The sequence below is a fragment of the Strix aluco genome, chromosome 1 (genome assembly GCF_031877795.1).
Source record: "Strix aluco isolate bStrAlu1 chromosome 1, bStrAlu1.hap1, whole genome shotgun sequence".
In the NCBI taxonomy this organism is placed as follows: domain Eukaryota; kingdom Metazoa; phylum Chordata; class Aves; order Strigiformes; family Strigidae; genus Strix; species Strix aluco.
Window position 1 is genome coordinate 35541440 of NC_133931.1, and position 24834 is coordinate 35566273.

At 37.3% G+C, this 24834-nt stretch overlaps 1 protein-coding gene across 2 annotated transcripts in view; it reads right to left on the bottom strand.

The window, feature by feature from the left end:
• Positions 1–2331: 2331 nt before the first annotated feature.
• KCNB2 (potassium voltage-gated channel subfamily B member 2) overlaps positions 2332–24834 on the bottom strand; it is a 203770-nt gene continuing 181267 nt past the window's right edge. For both annotated transcript variants that reach the window (XM_074817529.1, XM_074817537.1), the window contains exon 3: positions 2332–12991. In XM_074817529.1, coding sequence (XP_074673630.1) covers positions 10829–12991 — 2163 coding nt within the window. In that variant the 3' untranslated portion in view covers positions 2332–10828. The remainder of the gene's footprint in view (positions 12992–24834) is intronic.

Genomic DNA, 24834 nt, shown 5'->3' on the forward strand with positions numbered 1-24834 from the left:
AATTTGAGTTATTTTAACTGGGGGAAAGTTTATTGTCTCACAGTCTAAAAATGAATCAGCTCTATTAACAACTGCTCTTGAATTTATCCATTAAAAGTTGATATTTTGTTTGGAGAAAGCCACAGTTTAGACGGTAAAGTATGCAAACTCTTTTCAGAAGGTGAGGACCTGGAAACTGGTTTGCTGTCATCACAGATAAGTAATGTTTTTTTGTAGACACTTTCACCATTTGCTTATGCGGGCAATTGAGACCTGTGGTCTGTGAGGTACTCTGAAACCTCTAAAAAACACCCAACCTACTACATAATACAATATAGTCTAATTTTTCCCTCCCCATTTCTATCTTTCTTTAAGGTAGAAAAATGGACGTGGGTTTCTAGAGGCCAAAAAAAAAAGGTTTGAACAAATTTTGCTCAACTTTTGATTTAGTTTTTTCAATGTAAATGTGCACTCAGTCAGCAGGAACATGGTTTAAGCCTATACAGTAAATTAAAGTTTAACATAATGATATTCTGACTATTTAGGTTTTCTTTCCTAATATTTATATTAGAATTGCATGAAGTTTGCCTACTGAATAGATTAGAGAGGGGTACTCTTACACTAACCTTCTGGCATCTCAGTACTTTATCTGTGTGATGTGACCTGCTCTATTCCTGGTCTGCCAGGAATATTTCTTTCTTTAGAACTTAATTCCTAGCACATATCACATTTGCAGCTTTGCATAAAATAGTTTCCTGCTTTCTAGATGGATTTGTGTTCAGTCGCAGGTCAGATTGCATGAAAAAAGGTAGTGGAGATTTTTTGTATTTTCTTGGTAGCATCAATCTGTTCCTTTCTTAGGCTGCTATAGAGTTGGGGTGAAAAGCTAGGGTGCTAGATATTTTTTTGAAATGAACTCCACAAGAAAGAATAGAGGGGGAAAAGGAGATGGAAGAAGATTAAATAGCTAGAACAGAAAGATCTCCTAATCTCACAACATGATCAAAGAAAAAATTTTAGCTGTGTCTGATCTGAACTGTGGTGGTGTATCCTGTCCCTTGATTGTCCAGGCTCAGTGATTATTGGAAAATGCTCCCACTCTGTTTCTCCTGCATGGCTTAGTTTCCTTTCTGTGCAGTGAAAATCTGGAGGGTCAGAGGACTTACACAAGCCTCAGGTCTTGCTGCAGTGCGGAATCATGGGGCAGCTGGAATGTGCACCTAGAACTGCAGTTTTGGAGTTATTTTCGGGTACCGCAGACAGATGTGTGGGCTGCAGACTGCTTGGTTATTGAATAATATATAAAACTTAATATCCTTTCTTTCAAATGCAATTATTCAAATCAATGCCAAGAAGAAGAGACCGGGAGAAGCAATAACAAAGGTGTGGCGTTTGTTTTTAAGGAAAGATATTGGGAATGTGTTTGACGGAGAACAGGAAGACGGAACAAATTTAGATTGATGTACAGTAGTGTGCATTCAGAGAAGGAATCCTTAGATTAAAAGCTTAAAGGGGAAAAGTTCTGCAGTGCAAAGAACTGTGTCTTGAGGTATGTGTAGCACAATGTGGTTGTGAGGCTAAAGCGTGCCTCTCATAATAACTACAACTAGCCTGCTCACCAAAGGGCAGAATGTGGTCCTGTATTTTTATTCCATTGTAATGCAGTTCAGATGTAGAAATTAAAAAATAGCTTTCTATTTTGAAGATAAAGAAATCATATTCCTTATTTTCTGAATGCTAGAGATGCTCTATTATAATTGCATTTGCAGCAAAACTTTGCCTGTAAAAAAAGTTATTTCCATGACTCATCTTGAAGGAAGAAAATAATTCCCAGTGCAACTTATTTTTTTTTTCAGGTTTTGGGCTATTAAAAAATTGATCCACATTAGGCAGAAAGGTGCTGGGGTCCAAGCTAGATTGTTGCTTATTAGTAAGTTGAACAAGAGATTGGTTTATCCACCACCTCTGAATATTAGGCTGAGGTACCTAGGCTTGACTATCCAAAAAAAGGCTGCTATATCTTTCCATCCCTCAGGCAATAATGTTTACTCACCCTTGTAAAGTCATTTGAGGTCTTGTATCTATGACAGTGTGAATAGTAATTAGCAGTAATGCTGAACAGAGAGGGGAAAAGAAAGGCTTAGTAGCACTGTAATTTTTTAAAAAGTAATGGATTCTGACTTTATTTGCATAGCTAAATGATTTATTTCTGTACACACTGGCTGCCAGAGATCCCTATATAATATTGTCAAGTAATGAAATCTAAAGACACTATGGATTATTGTTTTGGTATATATGCAATGTTCAATGTAAAGTGGTTTCATGCAGAGAACTGAAATGAGACACAGATGATTCATTTACACATTTATTTACTATCCTGCTTACTCTATCAGACTGAAATGGAGAACAATGCATTTATTTTACAGACATTTGACATAAATTAAACAGGTATTTTGATGTTGAACAATTGTACAGACTACAACATGCATATTAATATGTAGATTGGTGCAGAAATATTTAGTTGATCAGCAAAATCTAGTATGACAAAAATAATAATCACATTTCCTTTTTTATGAAGTTAAAATGCAGCTGATATGGAGACATTGATACGAGTACCACTGAATGTGAGAAGTTATTAGTCTAATGGAATCAGATGGTTAGCTGAAAAAATAAAGCTATTGTCAAACAGTCTGATCTACAAAAAGAAATTAAATCAAAATGTTTCTAACAAATACAATAATAATGAAAAAAAGCATGTTAGATGCAATTACCATTGCAAAATGCCCTATTATTCCCCTGCCCCACCCCCAAATACAAACAACGCATGAAGCAAAAGCAGCATATTCTCCCACAAAATGTCTGGGGCATTTTGTAAAGGCAGATGAATGAGATTAGACAAGACTTATCACATATGCTTTTATCTCCTAGTGACAGTTCTTTAAAGAAAGGTATGTTGTTAATATAGCATTGTATGATGAAATGTTGCTAATTCTGTAAAATTGAACAATAGTGAAGACACTGCTATCGCGCCAAGAGAACTTGAAAAAATACTGTTGTGCTTTTTTTGTTTGCAGCATTCAGAGCATTCACAGAGGAATACAAAGTAAAGTTCATTAAACTCAATAAAACTAATAATAGTCATGCTACCATATCTATGAAACTAACACAGTAATAACTTATAAACATGAATTAGTACGTATTTTTAGTTGATATTTACAGTGATCTTAAAGCAATAGGCTATGTATTCAACTCTCAGGTTCTTTGTACACTAATCCCTCCATGTTTCAGCTTATCAGCATGGCTCCTTTGACTTTTGAAAGAGTTACATAGGTTAAACTCTGCATAACTCTTTGAAAATTTAGAGGTATAAATCCAGAACTCTGCATCCTAGCAGAAGTACCCATGTGATTGTCCCCAACAGTGTTTTTTTCTTTTTTTCATTTTGTAATATGTGTTAGAAACTGTTCCTTTTGCCTAAAGCTATAATATATTGCTCCATCCTTCAGTTTTATACAGGCAGAATTCCCATTGGCTTTCTGCTTAAGGACTTCAAGAACAGGCATAAATGTTTCGTATTCTGAACCTCCACTGAGAGATGCTCTCTGAGCAGAACCTAGAGCAAAAGTATCAGTATAAGACATGCGTCCTTCACCTTGAAATTGTTAAAAAATTTAAGGTAAGGAATAGGCTTTTTGTTTCTTGCATTACCTTTTATAAGGTATGTCCTATATATCAGAGCAACTAAGCACATGATCAAAACCCTACTAGGCCCGCAATTTAAATAAATTTCAACTGAAGATCCAAATGGAAAGATATCTAGACATGGTAGATTGGCACAAAATACTCAAGCTGGGTTTCTGATCCTCCATCACTGCTTAGCCATTTGGACAGCCATTTTTTTTAATTCATACAGGTATAAACTAAGAGTTACTGTTAAGTGAAATAGGGCTACTTGCAGTCAGTTTAATCATTCCACTGATTTAACAATTTTGGAGTGAGAGTCAATGTAGGGCTGTCTGTACTGTCTTAATCAAATGTAACATCAACTTTAGGTAAATTGACTATAGAAATACGCAGTATTTAAGGGGTGTGGTCCAAACTACAAACCACAACTCTCCAAGGGTTATCAAGAATGTATTGTTTAGATGATTCCACCTGGGTTAAGTTACACTGGGGCCAATTTCATCTTTGGCTATATATTGTTCTTTTTATGCAATACCACTGATGACAATGGCAAAACTTGCTTGAGTAAGGGATTTAGCCAAGACTACATGGACTGGAGGTAATAACCATGGTAGAGATAGTCTATGGCTACATTAGCAAGTAGTACAACACAACAGAAGCAGATTTGTTGAGGAAAACAATCTGTGCTGACAATTCACACTGTGTGTATCAGGGCTACTATTTTGGACTAGTCTGGTACCAAGGCCTGAGTGCTTCGTACTGGCTGCAGAACTCAAGGTGCCCTCATGGAACAAGTTTTCTGGTTCAGCTTCATGTAAAAGTAATCCAGTTTGCATGGTCCATGATTGCTCTGTGATGTGAATCAAAGCAGAGGAGCAGGGATAGCTGAGAGATTCACGTCAAGAGAGCTGTCCTGATTTCCAGCTGTGTAAACACAGCTGTAGACTTCCAGATTTAGAAATGTGCATTACTTCTGCTGATATTAAATATATATTTAAACACTTGAGGTAAAAAAATAACCTAATTATATTAATTACACAGACTGCTCTTAGATTCAGGGTTTACATTAACCACAGGACTACCGTCAATGTCTAAGGTAACGACATGTCACTGTTCTATTTGGTTCATAGGTATAGTTAGGATAATCTTTTTGAATGAAATGTTAGCTAATAGCATGTTCTTTAGCTACTTTTAATTACAAAGAGCAGTAAGTATTTGTGTGCTACTTCCTTATTCTACAACGGGATCCACCTGAATCTGTGTCAGATGTCATAAACGAAAATTAAATAGGCATCAATCATATAGGACTATAAGGTATCACTGCTGTTTTGGAAGAAATCTTCATTGCACTAAAAGGTAATACTTCTCAAATATCATAACACAACATTTCCAAAAAATATTATTTAAACCTGCAACAGAAAAAACACAAAGAGAAGTATGTTACTCCACCTTCAGATGTCACATGGTGTATAATTACTGAACAAGAAACCATCACGTGATGCAAACAATTTTGTCTCTGCATGCCAGTCACCTAACAGTTCTTCATTAAGGAAACTGATAGAGTAGCTGCAAAGGATCTGGGTCCCAGAACACCTGATCTGTTTTAGAATATGAAAGCATTTCAGCTGGAGTTTAAACTGAGTACCACTAAGTAATAAATATATTGGAGAAGAGACAAATAGTAACACTTATACTGGTGGCTCTCTTAATAGCATTTAGCAGTCAACTGCTTTTACAAAGCTCTTGCAAAAGCACTGAACAAATGCACTGAAACATCTTGCACGTTGAGGGGGACACTGGAGGAGTTAGAGCATTTTAAAACTAGAAAACGTGAAGTTGTGAGATGGTATGGCTGCAACAATAACAGAAAGAAATGACACTCAGTTCTTCTTGCTCCTTGGTTCAAATGCAATAGAGTCCATCTGGCCACTTGCACCAGACTACCAAAACGCTTTCCTGATAAACAAGACACACCTATCATTTTGTTTGGTGGGTTGCTTCTAAATGCTCCCAAGAAGAAGAGAAGGTTGGTGTTTGGAGGGCAATGGGAAGAGATCCAAATATCAACAACGATAAGAACACAGTATCTTCTTTTTCAGGAAAGTCTCTGAAAGATGATTACAGATCAAATATTCATGTAGCAGGCAAGTGGGTAATAACATCACTGAAAACCTCAGTAGAGACCTCTTGGTTCTAGGATAAAAATTAAGATTGGGTAGGACTGGAATTAAATCTTTTGCTACTGGCATTTTTACCTCATTAAGTGTGAACAAGGACTATTTTATATGTTTTATTATATCTCTTGTTTATATAACATATTAAAATATGCCTTGTTTACTTACAATTTTCTGCCTTTATTCCCACTTTGCGGTATTTGCATCTCTTGCTTGATCTGTGCTGGTTACTTTGAAAAAACATAATTCTTGCAGTTTGCTTTTAAAATATGTTTTGCATGATCAAAATGTTACACTTTATCTTCTATCCAAATGATTCAAAAATTACATGAATTTAAAAAATCAGTCAGGTAGGCCCTGGACATTTTTACCAGGCTGACTGTATTTGCAGTAGGACTCAAAAAGGACAACTGGATTTTGTACTGGACCGTGGTTTAGAGCTGAAGTTGAAGGAATTACTTAAATAATCTGAAGGTAAACCTTGTTTCAAACAGATCTAAGGAAACAGAAGCTCAGTCTACATGTAGGCGAAGAGACCTACTTTTAAAAGAACTAGTTGTTTTTCAAGGAATAAAAATATGTTGCCCAGTGTTACCTGTTAGGAAAAGACTCAAGAAGCCAATTGTCATTTTGATTTATGTACGTTATAGGCAAAAATACAATTTTCTGTACAGACTTTTGGTTATGTAATATTGTGCTAAAAAGCTCTTCAAGTCAGTTGCTCTAGTGTTAGATCAGATATCACCTCTCTAACATCACTAATGTTTGAATTTTGAGACCAATTTTGAAGTGAGGACACAGTGCATTAGATTGCTGCATTAGCACAGAGGCTGCTATGTTCTATACAATGAAGCATTAAAAGGCCTTTTGTGTTTTTATTTAAAAAAGTGTATTTTATATAAATTCTGTAGTGCAATAACTTCCTACACCATTTTACATTCTTTATGTTGTATGCTTCCCCTGTAAACAGCTTTCCTGTATGAACTTCCTCTGCAGTTTGTGCGATATATTATTCCCCCCACCCTGCATTTGGATTAAGGTGACTATTTGCTCAAAAATTGTTCTGATTACTCTGTGAACATCTTTTAAATGTGTACATTTGGTTTCATCATTGAAAAGGAATTAAAACTTTGATTCAGGATTCTGCAGTTAGTATAAAATATAAAAAATAGATTGATTGCAAAGCTATCTCCCTGAACATTCTTCATTTTCCAGTGATATGGAGTCAGACCCCTTTCAGGTGCACAGGGGAGTGACTTCATCCTAAGACTCCTTAAGTTGTTTTGAAATTCCACAACTGTTGGAGACTGACTCCAGAACTCAAAAACAACCCTCCCCTTACTGTAGTGAATGGGTAATAAGTCTGAAATGGCTTCAGAGTTTTAGAAAAACAGAAAAATATACTCATGTAATTTTGCATAATTTGCTACATAGCAATTCATGATGAATGAAGTGATCCTGGACTGCACTTCTTACACCTGCTGTACTGGAATGAAAGCTAGGTCCAGTCTTGCAGCTGCTCAACTAAATGTTTTAATTGGGAATTATACATGAGCTAGGTATTCAGGATTGGATCCCATGTATGCAGTCAAGACTGGAAAAACCAAATGTCTAAACCTGTGCTTCTGGAAATCATACTCAGCATAGTCAAAAGTATATAATGAAATTATACCAAAAGCACTACTAAAGCTTAATCCTTTTGCTTCCAAGATTTCAAAAAAATACATCTGTTAATAAAGAGAGTTGCATTTCTTTTGCTTGTACAATTTCAAAATAAATGTGCTTCTCTGAAAACCTTTGAAATATGGCAGTCAATAAGGGCCTGGTCTTCTCATCTGATTTATATAGTTAAAGATCCTGTTGATTTTCATCAAGAGAGAGAGGCTCTTGCCATCCTCATTTATATTTCAGTCAGTCCCTTTTTCTGTCAGACTCCCATTGGTTTCAGGGGAAGTTCATCAACTGAGGCTTTGATTTTACTGCTATTGATTTTTTTAGTGATTTTAATAGGGCAGAATCAGGTTTGCATAAAGTTTAGCTCAGGAGAGCTTAAGGAATCAAATCTCTGTTCCTGCAACATGTTCCCTATGGCTGGACTCCTCCCTTTCCACCAAGTGGCACAGATCTGAGGGAACTTTTCCAAAGAGTAGGAGTCACCTGGGAGAAAAAGCACACAGAAGGAACATGACACAGGCCTCAGTCTTGCCAGAACAACATCATTCTCTTGAATGGGATTTTTCTGTGGATCCAGAACATGGGATCAGGTCCCATTTGGACTTAATTTGGTCTTCATTAGTTCACTGGGATGTAAAGGCAGATCGAACAGGCCCATGTGATTTCATAAAACTGCACATAGAAAATACAGACCAATACTTTAGGCATATAAAAATTGACTGGCATTTAGTTTTAGTCACTGAAAATATCTAGGAACTAAAAAATAAAAATAAATGTAGAAGATTAATGACTATAAAATACTCAAAGAGCTAATTTTTGGAATAGTGAGACACAAGATGATAGAAAAATGTTAAGCAGAATGCCATATAAACAGGTAAAACTGAATGCAACAACAAGTTGCAATGAACTGCAACTAAGAAAAAAAGGTTCATTTTTATTTTGAGAATTAATGACCAGACATTGTTTTGGAAAAATAACATTACATTCCCAGTTTTTCAAATGACTGAAGAGACTCTTCAACATTATCTTGTTACGGAAATCAGAAAACTTATGGCAATATATATGATTTTTTTTTTTTTTTTAACTCAAAGGATTGTGCTGTGCTCATTGTTTGGCCCAGCCACCAGAATCCATATTTTGGGGCTCTTCAAACTTGCTTCTTTTCCATGGGCTAGGCTTGAGTGAGGTCTGTGGCATCAGCACAGCCATTTCAAGCAGGAGGCAATGTTGCAACAAAAATGCTTGCTCTTTTACATTAAATGCATTAGGTGCCTGATTTTTACTCATTTAAGTGACAGAAAATGACACATAAGTAAAAATTAACCTAGGTCCACTGTGGGAAGTAGAAGCCTGCTGTTACAAACAATGAGTTGGTTGGTCTAAAGTGCTTTTAGGGCTTCCATTCCTGCTGTCTCAGTGTCTTTGCAATGCTTGCTGTTACAGCACTGACCTGGAAGAAGCATTCACTCCCTTCTGTGTGTGGGGAAGTGAGAAGCTCAATTTCTGACAACAAGCCCATGGAGCCATGGAGAACTGATGCTAGAATTTATAAACCTCCTCAGACTTTTAACTGCTGGACCCTTTGGCTATTAGCTTCGAGGCTGGACTGCTGCTCTTATAAAACTGTTGTAAGGGAGTATCCAATTTCAGCAGAAATCAGAGGATAGCGTAAAAATACCTGTATGCTGCTTTACTAAAAAAACCCCAACAATTTGTAGGACATGCCTGTGTAGCTGCATACTTTTGCTTATGATTATGATTAATGAATTGAATAAACTTTTTATGATTTAGGGAATTAAAGTGATCTATAGGCCTTTTTAAATATTATATCATAGGAAGCTATTGGTGCTGGATTAAAAAAAGAGCTTTTTTCAGACAATGGTTAGGTGGGTACTTTGTAATGAAGGCTTTGGTTCAGCATCTTTCTTTTACAAAGCTGGAGAGTATCAGAGAAACCAAAGGTGCTTTGGCAGTTGTCAATGGGATGATTGATATTTCCCTTTATTTAAGTGTAGGGGAAAGCCTATACTCCATTTTGGAACAGCCGTGGGAGGATGGGTTGAGGCAAAGTTGGTGAGTCAGGTGATACCTTTGGTCAGTCCAAATGATTGAACTGAAAAACACAGACCAGCTTTGGGGCATGGAAGACCTGGGGCAAGTTACATGTACTTGAAGCCCCTTTTTTCCAGCTATATGATTTGTGATAATAGAAGGTACTACTTCCCCCTACAAAGTTTGTCTCTTATGTCCTTACACCATAACAGATTCAACAACATTGCCATTATTGAAGTATGGGAGAGAGCTCAAAGATCATGTAGAATCAAATATTGTTAAATCAAAGGAAAACCAGAATATGGGTAGTTGTTTTTTTTTTAATACCAAACTAAAAGAAATATTCTAAGAGATTGAGAACTTCTGGATATGTCTATATAGCCATTTGGCACTATTTATTGCCACAGAAATAACTCTATGTTTTTTTACTTTAAAATGGAACGGCTTTTTCTTAGTTATGAAATGTTGGCAGTTTTCTATAAAAATATCAAATGCTTCAAGTTCTGGTCATTAAATCTTTGCTTTTCCTCACAGGATCATTAATTAAACTGACAAATGCAATAAGTAAAGTTATGCAAATAAAAAAAATCAACATTTACAGCACAGATAAACTAAAATACTGTAGTCCTTAATTAACAGATATATTCATGAGCTTTTTAACAGAAAGCAAGATACGTGAGATGCTTTAAGTAGAAGTTGCAATTTTGCAACATAAGTCTGTACAAAACCTCCAGGCAGCACGCTGTGAAGGAAGTACCTGTGTCCCAGGAAATGCTTTTTCCATAAATCCTTGTTAACAGTAGCTTTCCCCCCAACCCCAAACTATTTACAAATATATGCATTTTCAAGCTCAAAGCACCTTGTTTCACATCTTTATGAATGCATGCATTGACATTTCATCCTTTCTTGTGCAAATTCTAAAATTCATTGTAACCAAGAAAACAAAATAAGTTAAAAGAGTTCAAAATCTGTCTACAATCATAAGTGAAAGGATCAAAAATGTCAGATGTTGCAGAACACTGGCTCCTAACAGAGCTCTCTTTATTTTATTCACTGTTCTTGAGTCATTTTTTTCCCCATTTTTTTCAGTTTGTTACAAAAAGCAGTCTTTTTGTTTTTAAATTAAACAGTATTTAAACTGAACAACTCTTCATGCCATGCAAAAATAACATTTTATGCACTTTTTTGAGGCTTTCCATGTTTTAGTTCATAGGCATTACTAATTGTGTTTTAAGAAACGGTATTTTTATTGCTTTTGTAACTAGTCACATGCTAGTTTCACGTGTGGGACAGTAACCAGTTTCTCCCGGACTTGAATGAATTTCTGGGGCAAATAAATGGTTTTCCATTTTGTGACCTTCTTGGTTACTGTCTTGCTTTACCTCACCCACAGCATGGTAAATGTCTTGAGTACAGTTGTGGCTCATGCTTTGGGGTGAAGAGCTGACCTGTGGCTCCTCTGTTAAATGGTTGCCATCACTGTGTTTATCCCCACAGCAATTTGTCTTGATATCCTGCTGTTTTTCATGTTTTATACCATGTAACTCCATAAACTCTTCTTCTTCTCCAGTGTCTATTTCAGTGAAGCTCCTCCTCTCTTTTGAAGGGAAAGTGAAAATCTTTTGTTTGGGAAAGAGAGGGGATGATTTTTTAGCAGGTCCCTGACAAAGTGCTAATGTGTCAGCACCAAGTAAAGGTCGTTCACCTTGGGGTGAATTTTCTTCTAGGAGAATGGTGCTGATGTGCTGAGGGGTGGCCTGTGTGAAGTCTGTTCCTGCCATTACTGGCAGTGGCCTTGCAGTGCTTGGTGGAGTTTGTGGAGCACCACCTCTATTGTCTTTAAAATTAACTTTAAGGGATCTGGATTTTAATGGGTTGCTACCTTTCAGGGAACTTTTGGGGCTTTCCATGGCAGTGTCAAAATGCAAATGACCATGCAAAACAGTTTGGGACCCACTGCCATCACTGATAACAGCTCTATCAATTGGATTATAGTCGAAGGTGACATCAGTTGGAGAAAATGCTCTGTCTTTTGTGAATGGTATAAGCTGAGAACTCCTTACTCTTTGGTTGTCTTCCACGTTAACAGCATCAGCTGGAAATCTCATCTGCAAGTGAGAGCCAGGAAACAGAGAAAGGGGAGACCTCTCTGTTTCTGTGAAGTCAGTCGCACAACTGGCAAAACTATCAATACTGGATGTGCTTCTCATGTCTGTTATGATGTCCGTAGGTCCAGCTGACAATGGATCTCTCTGACCAGTAACTTCTTCCATTTCTATTTCTTCTTCATACACAGGTGGCTTTGCTGACTGGTCTTGGTAACCAGCATTAAGATTAGGCTGAGACTGAGTTTTAGTAATTTCATTATACAACATCTCCAGTTTTTGGGCACTGAGGTGCTGCGGGCTGGAGGATGCTGCAGCATTGTTTAATTGTTCATGGGAGTCTTGTTGACTAACTTCTTGGTATTTGTTCTCATAAGACTTGTTTGAGCTTGTTTCAGACATTGTCCTTCTGGCCCATTTCCACCGGCTTGGGGACAGGTGGTTGTCATCAGCTGTCTCCTTTGGATTGGCTGCTTCTCCAGGCTTACCTGAATCTACTGCTACATCTATCATTTCCATACTGCGAGCAAAGGCATCTTTCAGGTTCATAGAGACAATACTGCCATTTCTTTTAGCTCGCTCAAGTGCTTCTCTCCTCTTAATTGCCTTCTCCTGTCTTTTCTGCTCCTTATAAAACTCTGAGAAATTGTTCACAATAATTGGTATGGGCAGGGCTATGACCAGCACTCCAGCGATACAGCAGAGTCCTCCAACTATTTTACCTAATAACGTCTTAGGATAAATGTCACCATATCCTACAGTAGTCATAGTGATTGTTGCCCACCAGAATGATGCAGGGATACTGGTAAATTTTGTAGCATCCTCGTCCTTTTCAGCAAAGAATACAAGACTCGAAAATATCATTATTCCCATGGCTAAAAATAATATCAACAAGCCCAATTCATTGTAACTGCGCCTGAGCGTAAAACCTAAAGACTGAAGGCCTGTTGAATGTCTGGCGAGCTTAAGAATCCTTAGGATCCTCATAATACGAAATATCTGAACCACGCGTCTGACGTTTTGGAACTGCAGGACACTTTTATTGGACTCCGTGAGGAAAATGGTGACATAGTATGGCAAGATAGCCAGTAAGTCAATGACATTTAATGGGCCTTTGAAGAACTTCCACTTATTTGGTGAGGACAGAAAACGCAAAAGGTACTCCATGGTAAACCAAGCAATACACACAGCTTCAACGTGTGCTAGCTGAGGGTTGTCATTTGGCTGCCCAAATTCATCTATTTCTTGAAGCTCTGGCAGTGTGTTAAGAGACAAAGCAATAGTGGACAGTACGATGAACAGAATGGACACAATGGCCAAAATCTGTAAAACAAAATAAACAATGTTTTGGTTAGACTGATATAAGTGTATTTGTCAGGGCCTGCTTAAATCCTTTCAAGTGTGCATGTGTCAAATAAACTCAGAATGATGGAAGCTGCTTTGGCTGCTTCATTCGTTATTTTGTTTTAATGTTTTGACTTTTGCACAGAGAGAAAACATTAGAATCATCTTAGACATGGTCAAAACCTGATGGTTTTACTGCCTGCAGTAAGCCAATTCATTTCAGAAATCAAGCCATGATTGGTCTTACCATTTTTAAATTAAAGTGGAAGGTGGTATTTATTCTTGCAAGTTACCAAGTGAAGAAAATGTGCAGAACATTATTTTCTGCATTAAATGTAATTATGTAAAACTTTACACAGTGCAGAGAAGTGATTGGGAAATACCGTGTGTAAAGCTGTCAATTTAGTACTACATAGTGCGCACCTTCTTAGCCATGTGTAAATTTATGAGCCAAAAGTCAAAGTTAAGAAAAATAAACAAGAAACATTGTTCAAGAGACTAGTCCTGCCAAATTGGCATGTCTAGACAAATTTCAGGTGCTACAAGAATTGAAGGTATTTGCCCTGAATTAGGTTGAGAGCAAAATGTTAAAAAGTAAGCAGTAGTATGAAGGTGAACCCAGTTTCTCATCATGATTAAAATGTGTAAGTAGACGAATGCTTCCTAGAAATAATATTGCAATTTCTGTCTCAGGAGATAGGTTTTCTGAAATATTTTGTCATTCATTTTGATAAAGTTCAAGCACCTCTGTACCTCACAGCCTTCCATTTTGCCTGGAATAGCTGGTCATTCTCATTTACAGAATCAACATTCTGAGAAAAGAAATTAACCTATCAGAGAACCTAATGGTTTTACTACAAAGTTTAGTTATTTATACTCAAAGGAATATGGGCAGCTTTGAGATAGTGTGCAAAGTGTTAAAGTGATGCAAAAATTATTATAACACTTGGAAAAATATATTGTTTTCATTAGAAGTCCTAAGTAAATCCAGGTTTCTATTAGAAATGCTAAAATAAATTGTTTTCTGTTTTAAAGCTCAGTTTAAGCTCATTCACAAAAGCATTTGCTCTAGTTTCTCAGAAATGGTACTGTTAAATCCATTTGGTGATGTCTGGTGTACTTCCAAGGCCACACTAAGTCTGAAAAAAGATTGCTGTAATACCCAAAAAGAGTGAAATGCAGCTAAGCAGAATGCAGGTGTGATGAGTATATGGGGAGAGATTGGTCACAGTGGTGATAACGGCTCCGGAGATGGAAAGGCCACCTCACTCTAACTTTGAGAAAAATAGCAGGAAGCCTGTTTCAGCTATGGCTTACTAAGCACAAATTCAGCTCTCTAAGCACAAACTGAAATTGCTTATGGTGTGAGGGTCCATATTTGGCATCATCTTGTACTTATCTGTGGCCTTTTCCAGCTAATAATAGTATAGAACAGGTAGCACCTTTCATATTTTGAAGTATTCCAAACAGATTTGTATCTCTTCCTACCAGTGCTGCTTCTTTTTTTTTTTTTTTTTTTTTTTTTTGTAGCCATATTTATTGGAGGAAAAAGATCCATTCATTTCTCCTGCTAAGTGAGTTGTGGACCACCTGTCTTCATCCTTCATACAGCCCATTCAAAAAACATACTCTGGTTAATCTATCCCATTTAGGAGGGCTATATATCCCTTTAAAACTTCTGCTACCCACAACTGCAAAAGAAGCCAATCTAAGTAGAATGAAGGCCATAACACTGCATACCTAGGCCGAGCTGATTAATGACATTTGTGATGTCCCGTAGCTAGGACAGAGGCAGACAAAAGGCAACACTACTGGAGTGCAATAACTACCTTTCAAACTGTGGAAGTTGCCTGTATCAGATTTCACTGTGAAAAGGTTTGAAGATTAAATAAGGTATACTACGTTCTCCACTTCACCGAAATCACTGTGAAATAACTAATGCATGCTTGAGTTCTGTAACATACTCACTAACATAATTATACTTTCAGAATTCAAAGAACAAATAAACACGGCACAGGTCTGAGCTGTTGAGCTTGCGGTTTCTGTCAAACTGATGGCTTCCTCATTGGGGCTGGCATCAGAATGTAAATAACAGCATAGGAAAAAGTTGTATAATACTAGGACCCAATTACTTGACATGTGTTGTTCTTAAGAAAGAAAATAATGAGAACATATCTGCCCGATTGCCATCAAACTGTTTTTAATTAGGAAATACTGCTATTTCAGTCTGTCACAGGGAATTTATTTTATGCCTAAATGGTCAGCATCATACAAAATATCCTAGAAAAGAGGTGAGTCAATGTGTAGCACCCCTTCTTACACTGTGTGACAATACTAAAACTCCATGCATTTTATAGATCTTGAACACAAAACTCTCCTGTTCAGAGTTGCCACCCAGGGTGTTTTATTGACAACAGCCATCTATCTGTTTGTTCCAGCTATTCATTCATATGCTTATAACACGCAAGCCTGAACTCTGCCAGCTATTTTAATAAAATATACAGAATAGCAGGCCTGGAATTTTTAGTTTTATACATATCATCTATAAGCATGAGTCTGTTCTTGGTGAAAAAAACTTACAGCAAAGTATTTTGGCTTCTTCTAATGTAAGAATCTCAAGCTTTTATTTGTCGGGGACTTCACCGTGTAATTAAAGTTGTGCATCATTCCACACACAGTATGTTTTAATTATTGCAAATGATTAGATTTTACAACTCATTAGGCAAAAAAATGGCAGGGGATCGCTAGGAAGAACAAGAGCAACTATGAGAAAAAGAAGAAAAAAAAGGGACTCCCTGTTCTGAGTCTACATAATGAACACTTTGCAGATAGTATTACTCTGGTAAATCCTCATAGAACAGATGTAGTTTATAGTAACAGAAGAAGCGAGTTTATAGGAAAGTCCTGTAGCAATCTGCTACAGCTATGCTGATACAGAAGAGTAAAAAACCCACCGCTGACTGAATCTTTCCCAGCTAAACCTCTTGTGTTCTGGACATCTTTTTGGAACTGTATTCTGGACTGAAATGCCTGGAAAAATTTGCATACTCCAGGTAATCAGTTTATGACCACAGTTTGGCTCTATAATTCTTGACATACTATTTTTAATCTACATTTTGGAAAATAGCCAATACTCTGTTTAAATGACAGCTTCTGGCAGCTTATGCCATTTAGCTATGCTTCTACAAAAGCACATAAAAATCTGACTCTTATTAAACTTTAAAAATAATTTCTTATAAATTGCAAAATGTTTCTGGAAGAATGGACATATTTAAATTTCTTTCTTATGGGCTGGATATGAGACATTTGAATCTGCTGCTGATGCAATGAGTAGTAAAACATTCCATGACTTAATGATGGAGTCTTAACAGACTGCTCCAGATATTGTTGGTTTTGATTTTTGGGAGGGCAAGGACTGGTAACCATCTCCTGAAAATGTAGTGGTTTCCCAGTATTAAACTGCCACTAAAAACTGGCTTTTTTTCCTGTGTACCTATCTCATCACTCATTATTACCAGCACTGTGAGGACTTCTGCATAAAATAAGCATACAACTGAGGCGGAAAATAAAGGTGTAATGGAATAGGCTTCAAATTGCTCCTTGCAGTTCTGCAACAACTGATATTGTGATAAGGCTTCTGACATAACTGACATGCCAGTAGTATTGTTATATAAAGCAGAGAAAAAGTATGCATTAGGTTCACACTAAGGTATAGCTGCTCAGCGAAAGTTCAGTTGAGCCATATCTAACAGCCAGTGCAGTATATTTGATTAATATAGGTTTCAAACTGTAAGCAGGTAAAACTGTATTAGCAATGTTGTTTCCTTAATTTTTATTCCAGGGTGGGATCTAGGGTAGGATCTAGACCATTTAAGTAACAGACAGCGATACAGTCTCATTACTTTTCAAATCTCAAGCCTCCATAGGCACTGAAATTTATCAGACCGTTACATATTCTTCTCTTTCTACATTTAAATGTATGATATTATCTTCAAATAAAGTGCTCTGCCAGTATCTTTACCTCTGGCTTTAGAAAAAAGCTCAGAAAAAATAGTTATTGTTCAGCTTTTGAAAGACTTCTGGAGAACTGTATCAAGTTTCTTGGGCACTTAGCTGTATATTCTCAGAAGCATCTGCTCTTGGGAAAGAGGTGTCTGGATCTAGATTTGGGCAGATAGATATCTGCAGTTGGTCTAGGTTCTTCAGAGAAACCTGAGAGCTACCAAGCGCTGTAGCCAGCAGGTCATGCTGTATCTTGCATAAAAGTGTCCTTAGCCTGTAGCACAAAATTCCCCGATTGCACCCAGAGTTCACTGACTCACAGCCACACTGGTAGAAGCGGAAGGGCAGATCATGAAGGTTTTAATTTCTCTGAGGGAGTAAGTCCATGAAAGTGAAAGACATATTTGTAGGCTTGATGAGAAGTTTATGGAAATCAGATTAAATCAGCAGCATCCTTTACTGTCAACAGTATTCAGACTGTGATATTGAGTTTGCAACTGAATGGCACAAAATGTTTTGCTCAGCAGGAGCACTGTCTTGTACATCTGCCTAAACCTGTGCGCGTCCTGTTCTTGACACCCAGGACTATCCAAATGAGATGCTCATTGGAGCAGCAAAGACAACACTACAAATTGAGCTGCCTTCCAGCTATAAGCATTATCACATGCTGTGAGAGACGAGAAACCAGGCCTGGGAGAAACTAGGAAAAACAGCCTGAGAAAGCAAAAGTTGAGGCTGATTGAAGGAATGCCTCAAACACTCACAAGACAAAACTATGAGTCACAGGGTGGATGGTGTGGAGGTCGAAGCTGATAAGGCTGCCCGAATAACACAAGACGCAGCTGGAGGAGGGAGCCCTGTGGAGACAGGATGGCTCTGCTCTGGTGCACCTGGACAAATTTCAAGGGACATCTGTCCGGTGAATGACCTTTGCTTCATTATCCACGAAATGCATATTAAAGTTAAAACCCCTCAATATGCTAACGAGGGCTAACATGATCATGCTAATTACATCATCCCATGAAACACCTTACCCCTCCCCGTACATGGGATACGTAGGTATGTGGGTCGACCTAGGGGATGGACCCAAAGAAAGTGTGTATAAATCAAGGGAGGGGAAAGAAAGGGGGGTGCCTGGAGAGTGCAGTGAAGTGAAGAAGACGGATGCAAGTGAAAAAGACGGCTGCCTCCTGGAACCCTCGCTGGCGGGATCAACACAGAAACCCAGACCAGTGATCTGTATTTCCCCATTCCCTCTATCTCCCTCTTTTCTCTTTTCCATTAAGAAATGCAAGGCATATTGTATTGCTTGCCACAACTTGCTATATACTTAGCCAATTATCGTGTGTTCAATTAGTACATTGTGGGTAGTTAATAAATGTTTAGACTTGCAGACTTGTTGTCCGCTCCGTTGGGGATTTGCGAATCTGAGTCACTTGTCTCCCTTGTCTGAGTGGGACATGACACATGTTTATAGAAGGAATTCCAAGAACAGTCAGGACAGCATTCTGTAGATATTTAGGGGAAGGGGCCATTATACTTTCCTTCAGCAATACAAAGGAGAAGCACATTTTTACATTGGTACAAACTGGATAAGTACAATGACATTTTACCAGCTAATAATAGCACTTATCAGTGCAGCTCCATGGCACTGCCTTCAGCAGCTACCACTGTTGTTCCTTGCTAGACACTGCAAAACAAGGTCATGAGACAGCATCTCTGTCCCTGGTCTCTTCATCATCTCCCTTCATTGTGTCCCTGGGACTTCCCAGTTACAAGCATTACCTCTTGCTTCTGGCCCACAATTCTACATTGTGCTCCTCTGCAGAGAGAACTATATTCAGCTCACACCTGCCTGCTGGCAATTCTGCACTCAAAATGTGTACCTGTGTGTCACAGCTCACATCATGAACAGTCTGGCAGACTTAGAAGTCTGTTACATTGAATCTGAGGTTTCAAAAGGCCCCACTGGAAAAGTTCAACAATGAGGCAAGACATTTTGCTACTGATAACAGGGTATGGCCCTTACTGGATAGTGTTCTTCATTAACATAAGGTCTTTGGCCAGGAGACATGAAAAAGGAGACAGACAGGGACAAACCCTGCTTGGATTTGGTCCAAACTGAAATGCAGATGGAGATATGGCAAGCTTTAAGCATGCCAATTCTAGACAATCTTAAGTTTTGTCAACACTGAAAATTATGTAAGAATAGATGTATTATATAAGTTTGCAAATACTCCTTGTCTTAAGTCATGGAAAAATTCATTGCCAGTTACTAAAATTAGACCTAGGTACCAATTTAAAATTATCCTAAAACTATTACTGAGAAATAAATAAGACATCAGCCTCCAGCTGGGTCAGGTACTCTGACCTCAGCCTCCGCTTTATCATTATTCGAGCTGAATCAGTACTTGCAAGAGTGAAGACAGAACTTCATGACAGAGTAAGAAAAAAGTTTATATCATTTTCTCATAAAGTCTCAAAACAGACATCCTTTGTAGTTGTCTTACAGGGCCTGCAAACCATCATTACAAGTGGAAAATTGCCACTGCTTATGTGCATCTACCCTTTCAGAGTACACTTTTCATGTCTTTTTAGCTCTCTAGAATAACCTCTGATTGCAGATTCCTGGCACAGGTCTAACAGCTCCACATCGAATACAGTGTTTAATTTTTGAAAAATAAGATGGAGGAGAGGAGAATAATTTAACAGAATAACATAAATTTAGTTCAGCTTACAGCTCTATCACAGTTGCCCTTTCAGGAACACATCTGATAATGGCTCTGACAGCATGTGTAATCACTGAACAGCTTCCCTCTGCTACTCTTGATCTCCTTCCTTGATGACATTATTTAGAATTCTGACCTTTTGTTTCCACTTTTTCCTAGATCATTATTAATATTTTTAAGGACTCAATTTGAATGTTCTTCATTGATCTTTCAGGGATATTCATTAAGCCTGACATTAACCTCCATATATGAAGGTTAAACTCTTAGTATTGTACTTATCTCCTGCCTAAGTGATGCACAGTCTTTTCTTTTTGTCTCTTTGCACTGGGATGACTGTCACCTTAAAAGCTTAGTCTAGAAATGCCCATTTAGGAGATTTTCACTAAAGATTTAATTACTAGCTCCACAGACACTCCCTATGATATCTTTAGATATGAGAAGTGGCTACTAGTTCATGAGTAGATGAGTAGCCACTGCTCTGTCTTCAATTCAGCTTGACAGACCCAAGTTCCCATTAAGATAGTGAATTCAAATACTTTAGATGTTTATTCATGGTTCCATGAAGTTCAGTGATGGCTCTGCCCGAGTAGTCATTTTGTGAGTGGCATATGTGCAGGTATGTGCTGTCCTACCAAGATCACCCAGACTGGGAGCCAATGTGTAGTAATGAAGCTGTGGGCAGGTAGTCAAAGGGACTGCCTTTGCTTCTGTAATGTGGTGTCCTTCAGGTCTGTGTCTGAGGACGCTCAAGGGAGGTAGTAGTTTTCTGCAAACCAATTCCATTATGCATGGGAGACTAATGATGATAACAGCAGCATGATCATAATGATGGTAAGTCTAACATGAGGGGTAATAACAGGTAATTGAGATTCTACCACTAGATCACTCAAACTTCTTCAAGCACAGCTATATCTAAGCAAGATATTTTGAAACTGGCTCCAGAAGGTTTACCTGACCTGAGAAATTACTACTGTCTTGGCACATCCTTCACTTCAGAAGTTCAGTCGTGAAGCCTTTCTGTACAGCTGATAATCCTTCCTGCTTGAGACCACTGTGTGAACTCCATTTTTTTCACAAAGCCTTTCCATATCTATACCTGTTACACTTTGTGCTGATCTTCCCATTCCATAGACTAATATTTGACTTAGAAGACCTAGACTGTCCGAGGGGATAAATCTGCTTAGGAAAGGATCCTATGTTCTTTGAGATCAGCCTGGTATACTTCTGGTTTAAATTAGCAGTAATAAAATACATCTCTCCTGCATTCTGTTACAGGTAAATGACTGTTTTTTGTATTTATGCTATTAGGATAACAGTAATAGAATACATCCCTCCTGCACTCTGTGATGGGCAAACTGCATTTACTCAATGACTTGATTATTGCTTTAGAGAAGGATGACTTTGGGGTTTGCACCACCTAGAATTTCAGCATCAGGATTTAGTAATATGTGGGTTTGGGCATTTGATTATGGCTGAATATGGAGGTGGCTTGGTATAAGGCGATCTTCCAATGGGTAATATGGGAAAATGAGAACCCTGGGAATGTGGACTGAATCTCTGTGAATCTGAACACAGGGGTCATTAAAGTCTATTAGAACACTAGTGGCACATTAGCTGCATAGTAGAAAATTAAGTACAACCTTGCTAAAATTTGCAGGATGTATTTACTAAATAGTGACCAAAAAGTGGTGAGAGAGATCTTGGAGACCAGAGAAATTGCCCTAGGCACAAGTAATAGGCAATGGATTGCAAATGTGACTGTTAGGTGGATCTTCAGCACAGCCCTGAAGAAACCTGCTGTAATTATGAGCAAAAGTTGAAGATAATACTGGGGGTATCTATTAGACTGGCAAAGATGGGAGACCTTAAGCAGTCACAGATGAAGGCAGTGTTCATAGTTTGGAAAGAGGCATATGTATTCAGTTCAGCATCAATGGAGACAACCCTGAATACTGTTTATTTAGCACAAAGCTAATGAGCATTACTTTGGGCTTGTTAACAGATTAAAATCCATATCAAGTCAGTTCTAATATTTTTTTGTTGAACAGCAAAAGGCTATCTCAGCTGGAGACATGAAGCCAATTATTTCATGATAAATAGCAAACTGCCCACTAGGACTAAATGTAGAAGAAATGACAGATCCAGAGTCAGTGTAAGTGAACTGATTATTTTTTTTGCTAGAAATTGGATAAACCCATGAATTTGTCTGTTATATTATTAACAGGAATGAAGCTAGTACCTGCTTGAAATTATACTGTAACTAGTTTAATCAATTAAATCATTTAATGTGCTGTAGGTTACAGTGAAAAGAAAAGGTATATCTATCTAAAGCTTTCTTTGCTGTATAAGAACGGGAGAGATTTAACTCCCCATTACAGATAAATGCACAAAATTAATTTCAAGAGTCATGTTAAAAGCTTTATTTATAAAATAGTTTTGTGTCTGCAGAGCTTTTTGACCTCCATAAATATTACCTTTAGATGAAACAATTTGCTCATGTGGGTAAGAAGAGTCAGCTAAATTTATCAAAAAATGAATGAGATGTCTTTATTAAAGTCCCTGCCTGTCCTCATTCAGAAATTTTTAAATCTTTTGATGATCACAGCTGGCATGTTTCTTATGTCTAGCTTGTGTTTTTTACTAACTGTCTAATTTTCAGGTAGTGAAAGCTGATTATTATTACTTAGATGAATGTACTAGAACCTTCAAAATTTCCACCCGAGTCATGACAAAGAGCTTTAAGTTTCCAACTCTTTTGCGTAGCAGACTGTATGCAAGACCTGTTTTGCACTCCTTGCTTGCACAAAACATGGGCTTCATTACCAGGAACTCCATTTTCCAAAAAACCCCCAGAGCCGCCCCGCTGGGGGCTGGGGGCTGGGGGCGGGGCAGGCCCGGGAGCTGTCCCCAGCCCCGGTGCTGAATGCGGGCCCGAGGCAGCGGTGCGCTGCCGTGGTGCACCCACGCGGACTGTAGAACCCCTTTATCCTATCACCTGAAATACATGAAGGTATGGAAAGTATACAGTTTATAAAGATGATACTGGCAAATTAACGATAATGCTGACGCAACAGCTGTTTCTCAGACAAAATACCACTGAAGTAGGCTGGAATCTCACCCGAGGTGAGGGATTTCTTTTTACTGCTTGCCATTTTAAAACCAGAAAATCATGGTGGAGCTAAACAAGCAGGAGTAATGAAAAATCAAAACCCAATTGTTTAGCTCTGAGAAGTTTTAGTATAGGTTATTGAATGGATATAATGGGGGAAATCAACACACCTGATACACAATTTATTCTGATGCTACTAATTTTGATATTAACATCCAACTTAAAATAGAAATCTGAATGTAACTGTTTTTAAAAAGAAGTGCTGTGGAAATTGGAAATTACATTTCTTGCTTCTCACTGTTTGCACTTGCCATTTAGTTTTAATGGCATTTGTTTACAGCTGAGACCTCAGATTATTAACCAGGACCATACACTTGAGTCTAATTTGCTGACAACCATATTAAGATCTTTGTTTAAACTATTCTCATTCTATCATCTTTTTACCATTGACTGTCTTTCAGTGATATAACACAGTGAGTAAGGATGACCTCCCACCTGAAGACTGATGTTATCTATCAAAGAGATTTGCTACTCAGCCTTATTTGAAATTATGACAGGCACAAAATTCAGTCATAATCTTTACTCACACTTTTAAAATATTTTTTCTATCTTGGCTTCAAGTCAATTTCAATATATATTTCAGAACTGCAGCTCTATAAAAAGCATCTACATCAATCTATACGTTTATATAAAGCTTATGCCAATATTTCCCACAGTTGTGGAATCAGAGAAATTGTTAGGGAAATTAATGCAGTCTGTTGTTTCCTCTTTTCTTTTTCCTCTTTAACTACACAGTCATGTGTAGTTAAAGGCCTGTATATCTTAACTGTCTTCATTTTTAACTGTAAGGTGACTTTCCTTTCTTTCTCCTTTTTCTCTCATAACCAATTTAGACTTCCACTGGAAATATGCACAATATGATACTTTTTCTCATTACTACATAGACTTTCATTTATGACATACAAAATATTAACTATAACTTCAACAGAAATATATTAACCTTTCATATCATATCATGTGTTTTAGGATGCTATCAAATTCTAGCAGACATTGATTTATTAGTTATACTCATTTCATGCTTCAAAGACCATGCCCATAACCATGGGGATATGGACTTAATATAATTCAAGGGAAAAAAAAAAAAAAGAAAAAAAGAAGAGAGAGATCAAATTGAAGAAAATAGATAGGTCTGTTTATCAGCCTTTAGTTTTTGGTGTTTCTTGGAGGGAATTAATCCCAATCCCATTGAGAGAAATTGCCATCTATACATTTTCCATTCACAAAGTAAAGGACTTAATTCTCTGTGGGGTTTTCATCTCCTTGAATTAATAAAATTTGTTATAAATATGTCTAAAAAAGAACACTGATTTAACTTTGGAGTAAAGACCTGATATATAATATTTTTATTTTATGCTCGTTATAAATCATTAAACAATATTCAGTTCCCCATAATACATATTTTCTCTTTTCAGTATGTTTTGTTAAGAAGATATTTAATATGCTTTAATTTCCTTTACAGTAAGTGTAATTATTCTAACTGTACAACAATCCTACCAAAACATACTGAGAGCACAGTCATCAAATAATACAGTGATCACTTGATAATCCATTCATAACTTCCCTATGAAAGAAGTAACTGCTTAATTGTTCAATCTCCTGCTGCTATTTTAAAATAATTTTTCTGTCCATGGTTCACTGCATATTGCTTTTGATTAACTTTTAAATTTTAGAATCTCTTTTCTTAAATAAAACCCTAAAAGTTAAATACAGTGTTAGGGAAAGTTAGTTCTAGGAGATGAAAAAAATGTTCAGCAGTTTAAATAAGATTCTAGTCTTAACCCAATCAATAAAGAAAGAAAATTGATTTGGTTAGATTTAGATGTGTTATAAAAATTTCCCACCAGTTTCAGTACCATGAAGACATGTTACTAAGAAGCAAAGCTGGCAACTTGAGAAACTGGAGGAGAAGAAACAGTTAGTAA